This window comes from Gopherus flavomarginatus, chromosome 2, assembly GCF_025201925.1.
Source record: "Gopherus flavomarginatus isolate rGopFla2 chromosome 2, rGopFla2.mat.asm, whole genome shotgun sequence".
Taxonomy (NCBI): domain Eukaryota; kingdom Metazoa; phylum Chordata; order Testudines; family Testudinidae; genus Gopherus; species Gopherus flavomarginatus.
Window position 1 is genome coordinate 177250920 of NC_066618.1, and position 16452 is coordinate 177267371.

The 16452-nt window shown below is 37.4% G+C and overlaps 1 protein-coding gene across 8 annotated transcripts in view; it reads left to right on the top strand.

The window, feature by feature from the left end:
- Positions 1-16452, top strand: part of EXOC2 (exocyst complex component 2) — a 204346-nt gene that overhangs the window by 51460 nt on the left and 136434 nt on the right. For all 8 annotated transcript variants that reach the window (XM_050939919.1, XM_050939918.1, XM_050939915.1 and 5 more), the window contains one exon: positions 5-129. In XM_050939919.1, coding sequence (XP_050795876.1) covers positions 5-129 — 125 coding nt within the window. The remainder of the gene's footprint in view (positions 1-4; positions 130-16452) is intronic.

Genomic DNA, 16452 nt, shown 5'->3' on the forward strand with positions numbered 1-16452 from the left:
TCAGTTTTGATCAGCTCAAAATGGCAGTCATGAATCTGAAGAAGCAGGCAAACAAGAAAAATGAGGGGAGTCTAGCATATGTGAAAGGAGGTCTCAGCACTTTTTTTGAAGCACAAGATGCCCTGTCAGGTAAATTGATTAATGATCATCAGCAATATAAAAGAAAAATCAAATATTCATATAGAAAATCTATTTTAATTTACTCATTTCAAAGTAAAAAAGTATGAAGAAGGAAAATAGATTATAACTAACCTAAAATTCCAAATGATCAAGGTTGCAAGATAGGACTGGCCAGCTAGATGTTCTAATCAGTGAAAGATGGGCACCAAAAAACCTGCTAGGTAACAAAGATATTCCATGGAGATTGCATAATCCATAGTATGAAATAATCTAATGAAATCCAGAAGAGCAAGAAAACATACTAAACCAGAGCTGACAGACAGAAGCTAAATTTCAGACTTTAGGAAAATAGTCTTGGTGCTGTGATGTCTCATCCTGAATTTAGATTGAAATGGTTACCAGTGTACAGTAAGTTCTGACTTGAGAAATCAGGCCAAGAATTTCAAAAAGAACTCTAGTCTCTCAAATTTGGGGTGACCAATTTGATATAGAGGCGTTATTTTCATTGAACCCATCCATCTATCGAAAAGTAAGGGCCCTTTAAGGTGTTGCAAGATGAGCATGCAGATCTGAGCACTCCCAAACCACTGTTCATTAGAAAATCTTGGCCTAAGGCTATTTTATTAAGAGACGAGAAATTTTGATGAGACAAAATCTTTTGGTGGCAGGTTTGAGTGTTGTAACTAAGTAGAGAAAAGTAGAGTAGAATCATAGAATATCAGGGTTGGAAGGGACCTCAGGAGGTCATCTAGCCCAACCCCCTGCTCAGAGCAGGACCAATCCCCAGACAGATTTTTGCCCCAGATCCCTAAATGGCCCCCCTCAAGGATTGAACACACAACCCTGGGTTTAGCAGGCCAATGCTCAAACCACTGAGATTTCCCTCCTCCCAAATATGGTGACTACTATCATTTTAAAGGATCCTAGTACTGCTGGTCAGGTTCTAGTTACTTTTGCCGTGGTTCTAATGACCATGGTTAAAGCTTTCAATAGCTTTTAGAGGTGGGGAGGGGTCTCGTTCTCTTTAGGAAGTGCATCACAAAAACGTGACACTATGCTTGTGGAACATTTTATAGTCTGTTACTGTGTTTATAGATCTAGTAACTGCCATAGATGTTTAATAGTTGCAGACAAAAGTGGAATAGGAAAGAATATGCGGAAATGTCATTTCTAGAGGGCTTGTTACTTCCAACATCTGTAACAGACATTTTCTTACGTGAAAAATGCTGATAGATGATTTTTCTTTTCCTTCAGTAATCCGAAATCACCTGGGCAAATGTGAAATCCTAATTTGTAAATAATCCTAAATCTATGAGTTAATGTGAAAATTTAACTTTAAATCCCTATGAATACCCTCAAATTCTTTTTGCTGTAGAGATAATAGAATATCAACATATATTCCACTACAGTTCATGACACACTTTTCCAACAACAACCAAAAAAAAGTAGCCCTGATGGATATGTGGTAACTGTGCATGTGACCTCTTGGAAAATTATTTTGGGAATTCTCTTTTCTCTGATTTATGAAGGCTGAGTGATTTGCAGAATAGTCAATGCATTATCATAAAGTGTGTGTCTTTTCAGTAAGACCAAAATACTCATCTGCAGTTATTTCTCTTGTCTCTTCCTTGTGTATCTATGCTCCGTAAAACCAGCCTGATAAGAGATTGAGGCCAGAGAGCCAGCCAAACTACAAATTAATTTTAAAAATATTAACCTAACAAAAGGAAAATTGCAAAGCACCATTTATTTCATTTAAAAAAGTGTCTTCTTGAATACAAAAGTACACCTCTACCCCGATATAACGCTGTCCTCGGGAGCCAAAAAATCTCACCGCGTTGTAGGTGAAACCGCGTTATATTGAATTTGTTTTGATCCGCCGGAGTGCGCAGCCCCGCCCCCCCGGAGTGCTGCTTTACCCTGTTATATCCGAATTCGTGTTATATCAGGTCGCGTTATGTCGGGGTAGAGGTGTAGTTGCTAGCATAATACCTTTCCGCATTTTTCAGCTGGTTTTCTGCAGCTTTCCAGTAGCCTCATTCAGAGTGTTTTAGCTGAACTAATTCTGTGCTTTCATTTCTGTTCATTTTAGGGGCATATCCCCCCATCTAAAAAAAAGTCTTAGTGCACCTGCTTTTGTATTATAAGCACTATGAATTGAAAATAGAAGAGTACTGTAGATCTTGGTGTCACTTTGTGCCTATGATCAGTGACATGATTTGAGTCTTCCTCTCAGAGACTCCTAATGAGCATTCGAAAGGAAACAGATGAGTAGTTTGTGCCAGTGTAAACAGTGAATAAAAAAAAAAAATCATTGAGAGAAGAATGACCCTGATGCTGATACTGTTGAAAATTAGCATCTTTAAGGCTTTGAATCTCCTCCTTGCATTCAGACCTGTAGCATTAGAATTGGAGGGAGTTTTGCAGTTGATTTCTAAAACTAATTCTTGGGGAGGAAATAATTAGAGCTATGGGAATAACTAGTTTTTGATTTGCTGGCATTTTCGAACAATCGAAAATAAATTTCACTTAGGGCAGAAAAAAAATTTCCTTTGACAAAATAATTTCATTTTGATTTTGACTGTATGTAAATGTTTGATTTTTTTAAAAAAAATGAAATTTTGAAACAAAGTTGTTCAGAAGCAAAAAAACCAAAACATTTTGTTTAAAAAACGTCAAAACTATTTTTTAAAATGTTTTTAGTCCCCACCACATCCCCAGTCTAAACAATATGGTAAAACTGACACAAGTCTGCAGACCGTTTGTGACACCAAATCTGCATTTTTCACTAAAAGATTTGGCAGAAAAATTCCATCCAGCATTAGTTATAGTCTGTTCCCTTTCCCCAGTGTTCAGTTACCCTCCCTCCCCATGTTTCCCGTCCCCATTGGCTCCTCATCCAGTCTGTCACTGTTCTACTGCTGTTCCTTGACCCAGTCTCTTTATGCAGCCACTACCAGTTCTTCGCCCTGCATTCTGCTTTCTCATTAGATCTGTTTTGCCTCCATCTTTCTCCTTCCTCCAGTCTGGGTCCCAGTTTCATTGTCCAGTCAATACCAGTCTACCCCCATCCTAATACCCAGTCTTACTCTCCCGCCCCGATCAGCTTCCAGTTCCAGTCTCCCCTCTCCTTATCACACTCCTTGTCCCACTCTACTCCTGGCAGGCTTGTCTCTTGTCTCCCTGCATTCAAACCAGGCAACTCCCTGTACACCACCTTGGCATCAGTAGGGGAGAGCATTCAGAGTTCAGAAGAGAGAGTCTCCTGGCTTTCAGTTCCATTTCCTGACCAGAATCCAAAACAGCCTGCAGCATCACAGAGTTGCAGTTGCAGGGATAATCCTGCTCAGCCCCCTGCTGGCCTGAGCAGGAGCATGCCAAGAATGGAAATTTTAGCTATTAAATTCTATCATGTATTTATGAGCATGCGCAAATTGCAGAATTTTCAAAGGCATATAACTTGGCCCAATTATGGGTGGATTTAACAGGGATGGCAAAAGGCACATCTGTGACAGGGCTACCCTTTGACCAAATTTCAAGTTCCTGTATCAAAGCATGGGGGCACTTGAGTTTCTCGAAGAGAAGGTTACCAGAATTTTTTAACATGGACAAAACAATTTTTTTTTCTAGCCTCATTCTCAGAAATGGCTGAAACTTTTGGCTGAAAGTTTCCAGAAACATTCAGCCTGAGTCAGAGACCTGGCATGGAACATTTCAACCCAATCTATTCATCAGCGTTGTTTATATTCAGTTACAGAGCCCCATTGCACTTAAATGTAGGAATTTATTATTATTTGTTGATGTTGTAGGTTATACAGTATTAATTTGCATAGGGAGTTATACTGCTGGTGATGTCTTCCCATGCAAGTACAGTGGAATTTCCATGTAATATTTTTCCTCCTTTAAATTCTAGACACACCTTTTTGTTTTTAAACTGTGCTACATCAGAAACAGCTGATATTTTAAAGCTGAATGTGGCTTCAACGTAATCCTTAATAAAGAATATAAGCTTGATTCTGCAAATTGCTTCACTAAATAGCTGTTAAACTGTACAGCTGTCAAAGTATCACATGAACTAGAGAGAGAAAATACATATTAGATCACATCTAGTCCATCTCTCTTGCCAATACAGTCTAAATGTCCTGTTTATTGAATTTCCTCCACTTCCTGACAGGAAATCCATTACATTGTGGAATAGCCTCCCCACAGGAGGCATTCCGTGATAGCCTATGTTTTCCCTATCAGTTTTATCCCAGTACCCCTATATTATCCCCAAACAATTTTCTTCCAGACTTTGTTTACTCCTCTCAATTAGTTGTGAACTATTACTATGTCCACCTTTTTTCTGTTTAACAAAGCAACCTACTTCTCGTTCTTTTTAATCTTTCCTCATAAATTGGTCTTTCCTAATCAATAGTCATTTTTGCTTCATTTTCTTGAACTCTCTAATTTGTTGTGAAATCTACAGTATTAAGAAATCACCACATTTCATAGTAAAAATTTATTGAGAAATAGAATGCTATGTCACCTGACCCCAGGTGTTTTGTATTTTCTTTTAACTATAAAGTGGAAGAACAAATATGTTTGTACATTTTTAAGCTTACATTTTAAACAATTTTTTTAAGATAAAGGGCCAGATCTTGCCTGCAGTTACTCACAGATTTGTGTGTGACTGCTCCTGTTACTGAGGGCTTGAAAGATTGGACCCAGATTTATTAAATAGACTGTCAAAACTGATGACATTTTTACATCAATTTTAATGTATCTTTACAAAAAATAAGTGAAGAACATAAAAAAGAGTTGGACCAAAAGATGCTCATTACATGGTGCAATTTGGAAAGTGTTTACTAAGAAAATAAGAGGTCAAGTAGGCCGGACATATTGTTATTTGGTTTAATTTCCTCAGATTCCCATGTCTCTTTGTCCGTTAGCTTCGCTGACAGTTTGACAGTAACTTTGCTATAGAGGAGATGTTCAACAGGAAGTTTGCTTTGTCAGTGAAAGAAGGCTGTAAACTGAGCTGAGGGGAACTAGGCTCACCTCGACTTGACCCATTTGTCGGGATCAGTTATGTAGCTGGTTTATTTCCCATAATATTTATGGTAACCTAGAAAGTAGCATTCCAAACAGAGCTACTGTTCCTTTCATCGTAGAGAAATACACATTTGCAATTACTAAATTACCTGAATTTTCAAGTGTGTGACAGTCACATTACATGCCTCTGACGAAGTGGGTATTCACCCACGAAAGCTCATGCTCCAAAACGTCTGTTAGTCTATAAGGTGCCACAGTATTCCTTGCTGCTTTTACATTACCAGTTATCTTTCTTCCTGCCTTTTGGATATGTTGAAAAATTCTAAAATAAGTTATAGTTTGAGATTATGACAGTGAGTAGGGCAGCTTTGTACAGCTCATCTAGTGCAATTCTGCTGAAAAACTGGTTTAATTAGCTCTCGGAAGAACCCACTAGAGTAGAGGGATCCTTGGGTGGCATAATTTCCCCTTCTCCCATGGCTAAATCACAGTGTGGCTAAGGGAAAGTGGGTGTGGCTGGGGCATCTCTGTGCCCTGGTGAACCCTGTTGTCCATAATGGATCCTTGGTTGCTGAACAAGTTAGAGCAGCATTTAGGCTACTTTAACGTGCACCTAGTGACAGGCCCAGAGCAGAATGATTCCAATCTCAGGTGAGTGCAAAGGCATGTTTGCAGACCACAGCATGCCTTCCTTTGCTCTCCCCAACCTTGATTTGGAATGGACACAGCCACAACCCACCATTTGGCCCAGTGTCAGGAAACTTATAGTGTGGTATTACTACTGCTTAATCCAGTTTCTCCAAAACAAAAGAAACCACTACATAGTCATTCAGTTCTGACTCAGTCTGGAGTCTTGGGAAACTGACAACTGATGTTTGCCTGCCATTTAAACTTCCTTCCTGTTGGACAGTCTGAAGCTATCCAAGTACGTTGTGCGTATTTTCATAGCACGCTAGTAATGCAACAGATGTGTTTGACATGGCACATTCATTCTAAAGTCCTGCATTTTCAATAGTTTTTATTCATAAATCCAATTTTGGGATGGAATTACACAGTTAAGAGCTTAAAAACATATACTGGCTGGGAAAGTGGCAGGGGAAATTTTCTGCCTATTTGTCCATGGGTACCCAAACTTTCAAATTTGGTTGTCTTACTGTGGTTTCATTCAGAAGTAAATTAAAAATTGTTGCTGCTGTTATTGTCTAATGTCAGTAGCATTCTTTGCATTCTGCTTGTTTTGCTTTGGTCTACTGTCCTGGGTTACTCATTATTATTCTCTTGTTTTTTAGTTTGTCAGGAACTAGGTCTTATATATTAAGTTTTAACCTCACTTTAATATAAATTCACACTGGTTGGGCAGAAGCATATTAGAGTGAGAGTCAGAAGTGAGACTGTATAATAATGCATTTTAAATCCAAATACATATCCTAGTACTTCAAATAATATTATGGACAATGTCCATCTGACTTGAAATGTAGATCTGTTCATACAGAATAGCACTAGTCTAGTCCCTTCTGTTGAGTGCTCTTTGGGATTATGTAAATGAATATTTTGTTCTTGGTCCTACACCAAGGTAGTAGAGAATAGCCTGGCAAGGGTATAAACGGTCTTTTATTGTTGTTATTTATTTCTTATTATGGTAGCACTTAAAGGTCAACCAAGCTTGGGGCCACATTGGGCTGGGCAGTGTACAAACAGAGTAAGAGGACACTTGGGTCGTTCACTAGTATCTACGTCAAGTACTGGAGTACTTTCTTGTGAGGGGAGATAGGTGGGCTTGATTTTATTAAATTAATTGCAGATTATCCATGCTCTATTACTGCTGTGCTACAGGACAACAAAAATAATATTTCTACCAAGAGCAGTGTATCCTGAAAGAAGGGTGGTCTGATAGTTAAAAGCCTTTAATTAAACATGCACATGCATTGTAATTTGTTGTGGATTTGATGGTAATCAGGTGTCATTTCAGATGAAACCAACATCTTATACACTTTCCTCCTCCTCTTTGTGCAATACCTAATAAAATAGCAGGTTGTCAATATATACATTTACATTTCCACAATGGGCCAATTCTTTTTGACCTTAGGTCATCATGGTGAGTCAAAGTTTAAAACCATGTGAGTGGTGGTTGCTACAGCCTAGTGAATCTGGCATACATATATTCAAGTTTCAAGATGATAGGTCTGATTGACTGACTGATTTACTTAATGCAGCTTTTCCTTTAAAACCCCAGAAATGTTTATTCTGTCAAATGTACCATCCTAGAGTTAAGCTTCCTGACATATGGGACAGACTTGTTTTTCATTGCTGCAAGTCCAGCATAGCACTTTCTAGGTTTTACAAAGTATCAAACAAGAGATTTCGCCTTTAAAAATAAGAGAGACTTCAGTTGGAATGGTGGTTGAGTCCATGCTGAAATACATGTGCCCAAAACTGTGCATGTCTTGAGTGCCTTAAGAATAACCCATATCTGATCTGCGTCAGTCTCTGACTTAATGTCTTCTAAACTGGTGACAGCCTTCAGACCTCTGGCCTGGTGATCAACCCTGAACACTTGGTCGATTCTTCCAAAATACCTGGTAATTACCTTAAACTCACCAGAGACAGTTTGAAGTTACTGTCATGTTTTATGACTTAAAGTTTATTTTGAATCCCATTTTCAAATTTTATTTTTCAATTGTTTAAGCTATAGATAATCTTTTACTAGACTAGAGTACAAGGCTGAAGGTTGTGGTTGGTGCTGTGCATAAAAAGAAACACATCTTATCTAACTGTAACCTACATTTCATTTGAAAGCCCATAGTCTCCACTACATAGTTTAAATTCATGTAATTTCAATTTTGATTCAAACTCTTCTTGTCCTTATCTCCACAACTTGTAAAGCTGCTTTTATGCCTTATGTGATATCATGAGACGTCCAAGATCACTGGGTCACTAAGGAGAGTATAACTTTTCCTATCCTGTGAAACCCGACATAACCAGAATTGCTCAGCTGTGGATTTTTCGGTGGCTCATTCAGCGGAGTAATAAACCTAGTTTTTAATAACATTTCTGAGACACTTTCCTAAGAGACTTTGCTGCTGCTTATATAGTTTCTTCCTACATGGATGCATTGTTACCAAGTTTTGAAATTTTATTGTAAGTCTCACAGTAGTTTGTGTTTTTTCTTAAAACCCCAGCCCCTGGAGTCAGGTGATTATTTGAGACTCTACTTTCATTAATAAACATTTTTTTCTTGCCTTTGTGGTTGTGGGGAAAAGCATGAAAAAGTTCAAAAAACAAAAGATATTTAAACACAATCCAACATTTATTATTTCAAAATCTTGTGCTTTTTAGGCCCAACATGTTTTTCAGTAGTTAGTCTGGCGATGTTAATGCAATATGATTCAAGATTAAGGCCATGTTTTTCCTTCAAGTTGCAAAACATTTCAAATATTTCACTATTTCTGAAAATGAAATAATATTTAGTGACACTGTAAGTGACAGTACACCACATTGCTAATTTTATTGATCTTTTAGCATTTTATGGAGCAATCTAGTAATAGCTTCTTGAGGACAAAGTGATACACTTCTGTACATTTCAAATGATCAGTAGAACAGTCATGTATATATCTGGGATCCATTCTGAAGACTTTACACCTCTCGTATGGGGCATGCCCTTATCAAAAGCTTTTCAGGTTTTCTCCAAATTACACAAATCGTTTAATCTTTCTGACATGAAATCCATGGACATTTGGGTTTCCATTTATTCTGGAAAGTGTATTTACATTTTAGTTTTTCCTATTCCTTAGTATATTTTGATGCCAGAGGCTTAATGGATACTATGCCCAGGGCCTTCAGAACTATGTTCTGCTGAATCAGTCTGTCTTACTTAGTTGTTTTTTGGTTTGATGTGTTCCAGACACTTAAAAAAAAAATTAACTAAGTTTCTGTGCAAAAGCTCTCAGTTTTGGTCTACTTCTGCTCCCGTTGGAAACCAATGGTAAAACTTCTGTTGACTTCAGTGGGAGCAGAGTGAGAGCAATGCTAAGCTGCTTTTGAAAATTTCACCCATAGTTTTTGAACAAATTGGTATTAAAAATGGTGTTCACATTAATGATTGACTTGCAAATTTAGATTGCCTGGTTCTGCAAAGCTGTAACAAAGTTTTAAACCATCTCTTTCCTAATATTAAATTGTTTTTAACACAAACAGCAACTAATAAAATTGTAGTTTAGATTACTAGAAAGCCTATTGCAGTGTAGTTGCCAGATTAAACTATCACTTGTTTTTCTGGCAAAGATAACTGCCTTTGAACTCTTCAGCTGTGGTTGAACTGCCTAGATTCAGTCTCTCCTTGCCCCAATAACTGCAGACTTTTTATCAGAGCACTAAGAGTGTTCCAGCTGATACTCAGATATGGTAAGCCGTGGTCCTAACCAAGCATATGGTTTGTGTGGCTGAATCTAGAGACATACAATTTCCAGATGTTTTGAAGGCATAGAAAAAAGACATATGGATAGGGCGGTTGAAAAACAGAAATTTTGGAAAAAATTGAAATATCTGCAGTAGATGCTTGCTTATCAAAATGAAACTTTACTACTTTAAGTGTGAGAAATGTATTATGTATCATTTAATTAGCACATAGAGATTACTGCTAGTTACATTTATGAAGTAAATAAGTAGAAATTCTTTGCATTTGAATAATGACAAATATACGTAGTAATAGAGATGGAGCTGCACACTGAGATATTTGTGTATTTTTTGCCTGTTGACATCTCTCTAAAATGTGGAGAGGGAGGCCGGGGGGAGAAGAGAGGAATTAAAATATTGATAATAGAAAGCATGAACATTGTTGACTTGTACACAAAAAGGAGAATTATCCGTAGGACGCAGAAATAATATGTAAATTGAGATCTGATGTTATAAAGCAGATACAAAAGAAACTCATGTTTCTAGAGAAAAAGTGCTAAAAATGAACATATTTATATTAGGGTTGTCAAGTGATTAAAAAATTTAATTGTGATTAATCGCACTGTTAATAATAGGATACCATTTATTTAAATATTTTTGGATGTTTTTTACGTTTTCAAATATATTGATTTCATTTACAACACAATACAAAGTGTACAGTGCTCACTTTATTTTTTATTACAAATATTTGCACTGTAAAAAAACAAAAGAAATAGTATTTTTCAATTCACCTCATACAAGTACTGTAGTGCAATCGCTTTATCGTGAAAGTTGAACTTACAAATGTAGAATTATGTACAAAAATACCCTGCATTCAAAAATAAACTTTAGAGCTTACAAGTCCACTCAGTCCTACTTCTTGTTCAGCCAATCGCTCAGATAAACAAGTTTTTTACATTTGCAGAAGATAATGCTGCCTGCTTGTTGTTTACAGTGTCACCTGAAAATGAGAACAGGTGTTTGCATGGCACTGTTGTAGTCGGTGCCACAAGGTATTTACATGGCAGATGTGCTGAAGATTCAGACATCACTTGATGCATCAACCACCATTCCAGAGATGTATAAATGCTGATGATGAGTTCTGCTTGGAAACAGTCCAGAGCAGTGTGGACCAACACATGTTCACTTCCATCATCTGACCCAGATGCCACCAGCAGAAGGTTGATTTTCTTTTTTGGTGGGTCGGGCTCTGTACTTTCCGCATCAGTCTTGCCTTTTAAAGATTTCTGAAAGCATGTTCCATACCTCGTCCTGATTAGATTTTGGCAGGCACTTCAGATTCTTAAATCTTGGGTCGAGTGCTGTAACTATCTTAAAAATTTCACATTGGTATCTTTTTTGCATTTGTCAAATCTGCAGTGAAAGTGTTCTTAAAACGAACAACATGTGCTGGGTCACCATCTGAGACTGCTATAACATGAAATATATGGCAGAATTCAGGTAAAACAGCAGGGCACATACAATTCTCCCCCAAGTTGTTCAGTCACAAATTTAATTAACGCGTGTGTCATCAGCATGGAAGTATGTCCTCTGGAACAGTGGCCGAAGCATGAAGAGGCATATGCCTCTTCAGTGTATCTGGCACGTAAATATCTTGTGACGCCAGCTACAACAGTGCCATGTGAATGCCTAGTCTCAATTTCAAGTGACATTATAATTGAGAAGTGGACAGCATTATCTCCCGTAAATGTAAACAAATTTGTTTCTCTTAGGGGTTGTCTGAACAAGAAGTAGGACTGAGTGGACTTCTAGGCTCTAAAGCAGGGGTAGGCAACCTATGGCACGGGTGCCGAAGGCGGCACGTGAGCTGATTTTCAATGGCACTCGCACTGCCCGGGTCCTGGCCACCCGTCTGAGGGCTCTGCATTTTAATTTAATTTTAAATGAAGCTTCTTAAACATTTTAAAAATCTTATTTACTTTACATACAGCAATAGTTTAGTTATATATTATAGACTTATAGAAAGAGACCTAAAAACGTTAAAATTATTACTGGCATGCGAAACCTTAAATCAGAGTGAATAAAGGAACAGCACTTCTGAAAGGTTGCCAACCTTTGCTCTAAAGTTTTACATTGGTTTGTTTTTGAGTGTAGTTATGTAATAAAAAAACCTACATTTGTAACTTGCATTTTCATGATAAAGAGATTGCACTCCAGTACTTGTATGAGGTGAATTGAAAAATACTATTTATTTTATCATTTTTACAGTGCAAATATTTGTAATAAAAATAATATAAAGTGAGCCCTGTACACTTTGTATTCTGTGTTGTGATCGAAATTGCTATATTTAAAAATGTAGAAAAAATCCACACATTTTAATAAATTTCAATTGATATTCTATTGCTTAACAGTGTGATTAATTGCAATTAATTTTTTTGAGTTAATCGCATGAGTTAACTGCGATTAATTGACAGCTCTAATTAATATATATTCATTATAGTGTGGTTAACATAGTACAACATTAAGGATCTGCAGTAAATATTGGTATATATCCAGATTTTATAGTGAATATCAGACTCTTTAATAGTCTTTAATAGTGTATTATCATTATATATAATGTGTCATATTTGTAGGCTAATCTAGCTATCATATAAATAAACAAGTATAACTTAAACAGTTTAATTATCAATTTACTCTTGGGAATGCTACCATAGCTCAAGTTTTTTCTTGTGACTTTTCTAATCAGAATCTCTCTCTCAAAAATTAACAGCTTCTGATTCTGAACTTCCACTATGATCCTCATCTATTTCATTAAACTGAGGATATGCATGGCGTGAAACAAACTCTTTCACATGTTATCGTGTTTCTTGAGTTTGTGTGTGTATTTCCAAACATTGACCTGTGTCTTTCTCATGCTTCAGAAGATGGAGGGCTCTGAAGCAGATGAGAAGCAAAAGGAGTCAATGGTTGTGCTGTACAGAGGCCTTGCCACTGTGTTGTAGGAGCAGTGTGCTTGGCGGATTTCCAGATTGTACTCTGGGGTCAAATACCTGAAGAGGTTCTGTATTCTGCAACATTTGAAAATGCTTCACACAACACATAGTCAACCTGTGGAACTCCTTGCCTGGAGAGGTTGTGAAGGCTAGGACTATAACAGGGTTTAAAAGAGAACTAGATAAATTCATGGAAGTTAAGTCCATTAATGGCTATTAGCCAGGATGGCTAAGGAATGATGTCCCTAGCCTCTGTTTGTCAGAGGATGGAGATGGGTGGCAGGAGAGAGATCACTTGATCATTACCTGTTAGGTTCACAACCTCTGGGGCACCTGGCATTGGCCACTGTCGGCAGACAGGATACTGGGCTAGATGGACTTTTGGTCTGACCCAGTATGGCCATTGTTACGTTCTTATGCTTATCCAAAATCTAGTCCTAAATGTGTAGTTTTTTTAGTAATCCAGTCAAGTGATGTAACAATGCTATCATCACTAACATAACTACCTTTGAACCTTGGATCTAAGTGTTTTGCAGTAGCATAAATTGATTTACAGCAGAATTCTTCCCATCTACATATAAAGTCCTTCACTTTTACGTCTTCCTGACTTGTATGTGGAGATGATCTTAGATTTTTAATACAGTTGACTTTATCTTTGTCATAACTTGAGGAATCTCTGACAAAAGTGCTTTGTCTGATTCAGATACAGTGATTGAAGAAGCAGTTAGTTTCAGAATCTTCAAAGTGTTCTGCAGGTGAACCCAGAAGGTGTCCTCATGAAGTACAGTGTGTTGTACACTTTTAAGATCTTCAGTCATCACTCTTTCTTGAACAGCTTCTTTGTTTTAATACATTTTCAAATGACATCCCCACAATTCCCATCTTGTTTTGTTAGAAACGTGCAGTATTACCATTTTATTTTTACAATACTTTTTTCTTTTTGCTTCTTCTTAAAGAATATGAGTAGTTGTCACATATTTTATAATTTCTTTTGCTTTTTTTTATAGATCTCTTCCAATGTGCACAACTGCATGAAATCATTAATAAGCAGGTTTAGGCAATGAAAAGCATATCCTTTTACAGTTATATGGGTATATTTGTCCATTATGTTGTCCCATTCTGCCTTCATATTACTGGCATTGTCAGTCAGTGGAGCAAATACTTTCCCATTTCCACTCTTCTCTAGTACTTCACATATTTCTCTCCTAATATACTTTGCAGTTTGTCTGTTTTCTCCTAAAGTGGTATTATTACAAAGTTTGATTCCTTCCCCTTCCATCCCTACATTTGTTTACCCATATGTAAGTACTGCCAGACAAAGTGCTTCACTGATTCATTTTTTTTCTTGCACAGGTTGAATTGCATGTTCATATTCTGATTGTAGAAGAGGCTTGCTCAAAAATGTTTGCTTGGTAACTGGTATGATGGTCTTAATAATTTAAATGCTGCCTGCTAATTAACTGTTTTCAGTGACTGACACTGGAATACCAGAAGCATATATCAGTCTTGCTTTATCAGTCTTTTTTGTTAATATTCAGGTGTCATCTTTTCTATAAATGAAGTCATTGTTGGGAGGTAATATCTTTTATTGGACCAACTTGTGTTGGTGAGAGAGACAAGCTTTCAAGCCACACAAAGGTCATCTTCAGGTCTGGGAAAGGAACTCCCAGCCTCACAGCAAAATGCAAGGTGGAACAGATTTTTTACCATAAATAGTTAGCACATATTGTAAGAAACCATTCAAAATAGAATGGTCTGTTAACACCCCACCCACACTGTCTCTCTACTATCCTGGGACTGACATAGCTACAACTACACTGCATACAATCATTGTTGGGAGTCTTTTGGATATCGTTGGTTCAGATGCCTGTGTTTTCCTGATGACTGAAGAGTTGACACCTGAGTGTACAACACTTCCAGATGAAGATTTCACAGAAGCAGAAGGACTTCTGGATCAAGAATGTTTGTTGCAAATGCAACCAATATCCATGTTGTCTATCTCACACTCCTCTTCTTGACCTTCATTTCCCTTTTAATGTCTGCAGGATATTTCATGCATGCTAGGGTGTGTATGGTCATTCTGGTGGCATATGGAAAGGCATATTTCATTTGGCAGTATTTGCAAAACACAGGTTCTTTTTTGGCCTGAATTACTTCCAGCTTGGAAATGCTTCTACATGTTAGAAGACAGTCACATCATCTTTGCTGAGGAAAAAGGAAAAAACAAGAGCTTCTCTGTGCTTGGTGGTGTTGGTTCCTCTGGTGGATGTCAGGGTCAGGACTCTGAGACAGGATCCATTCTAGCTCCTCAAGATTCTCTTCCAGTGCCTTGCAGGCACAGGCCTCTGCCCCACTGGCTCTACAGAAGCAGACAGTAGTCTGTTCGTTTGTTCCCCCAGCAAGACACAGGATGTCAACCTTCTAATCTGCTGAGGAGATAGGATGAGTGAGCTGCTCCCTGGGGCCTGTCAGGAGGACAGCAACTTCAGGATAGCAGCTACTTCTCTCTTCCTGCTCATGTTGTCGCCACACTTAACTTCACTCCTGCTTGCTAGTAAAAATGGTAGCACCTTGTACTGACTGGGGGGCTGTAATAATATGCCTCAGAGGAATACATCGATATATACAGTATATAGACCTACAGTTTACAGGAATTGTAATTGCCTAATACTGTAAGTTTTGAAATAAAGTAACTTCATTTGACATACTTATTAGAAAGCATTTGGAAGGACTGAAATTCATCAGTAATGATATTTCATATATTACTTTAATAATTCTTTGTTCATTCAGAGACATATTTTTTCACATGAAAATTTATTTTCCATTTCCCCCCAAAGTTCCAATTTTTCCATATCAGGCATTGGGGGAACCAGGGGAAACCAGGAAAAAAGATATTTTTTTCCTGAAAGATTTTGTATTTTTTCTGGAGCCTCTTATTAGTGAGGCCTAATCCCTTTTACTGGCATCTACTTTGACTGCCCTTGTTTGCATGGTGTCACTTTAGCCCATTCTTGAGTTTCTTTGTTGTTGTTGTGTGGCAGGCAAGAAGTCCAGTTTATCCAGATAGCACTTCTTCTTTTCCTAGGCTTTTGAGCATCCTGCCTCTGTGTATGAAGAAAATGTTTCACTGTTTTTGAGTTACTTTATAATGAAAACATGATTTAAATCACCATTTTAATAAATCCTTCAGAAGCTTTTTGCATTGAATCTTGAACCTAAAATTTAGTACGTGCATCGTTCTCAATGAGGAATAGACATATAGCTAAATCTGAAAATACTGTTGGATGGTTTCTGTATATGGAAAGTGAAGGTGTGTATTGTGCATGTGTAATATGTTGTATTCTCTACCAGTCTGTGTGTGCATAGAGAAGTTATTTTTATGTACACCGTGTTCAGTGAGTTTAAGGTAATTTAGCTGGACTCATTGTGCAAAACTAGTCCAAACAAAAATACTAACTGGTATGTAGGTAAACAGTCACCATTATCTCACTTACTCCAGACAACGCTTTCCCTCTACTCTAGAATCTCTTAACACCCTGACAAAACACTTACACCTTATAGATTTCCTATCTTCTCTTACCTCCACAGCTTTTAAAATGCAGTTGTGTGACAGCTTTTACAGAGCCACAAGTCCACCAATTTCGAAGTCTGGGTACTCTGTAGCAAGGGGTCTCAAACACTTTCATAATGTGAACTGTATCTTCATCTAGACATTGTTTTATGGCCACTCACCTTCCTGTTTGTGGTTTCAAAGATCACCTGCATTCCCATTCATGATCACATAGCCTCCTAGTGGCAACTACAGGAATTTAGTTACATGGAAAAGTAACACCAGGAAAATGTATATATATTTTTAACTGTCCCTAATTTTAAAAAGTTAAAAAAAAAAAAAAGAGGCTAATTGTACTATCTC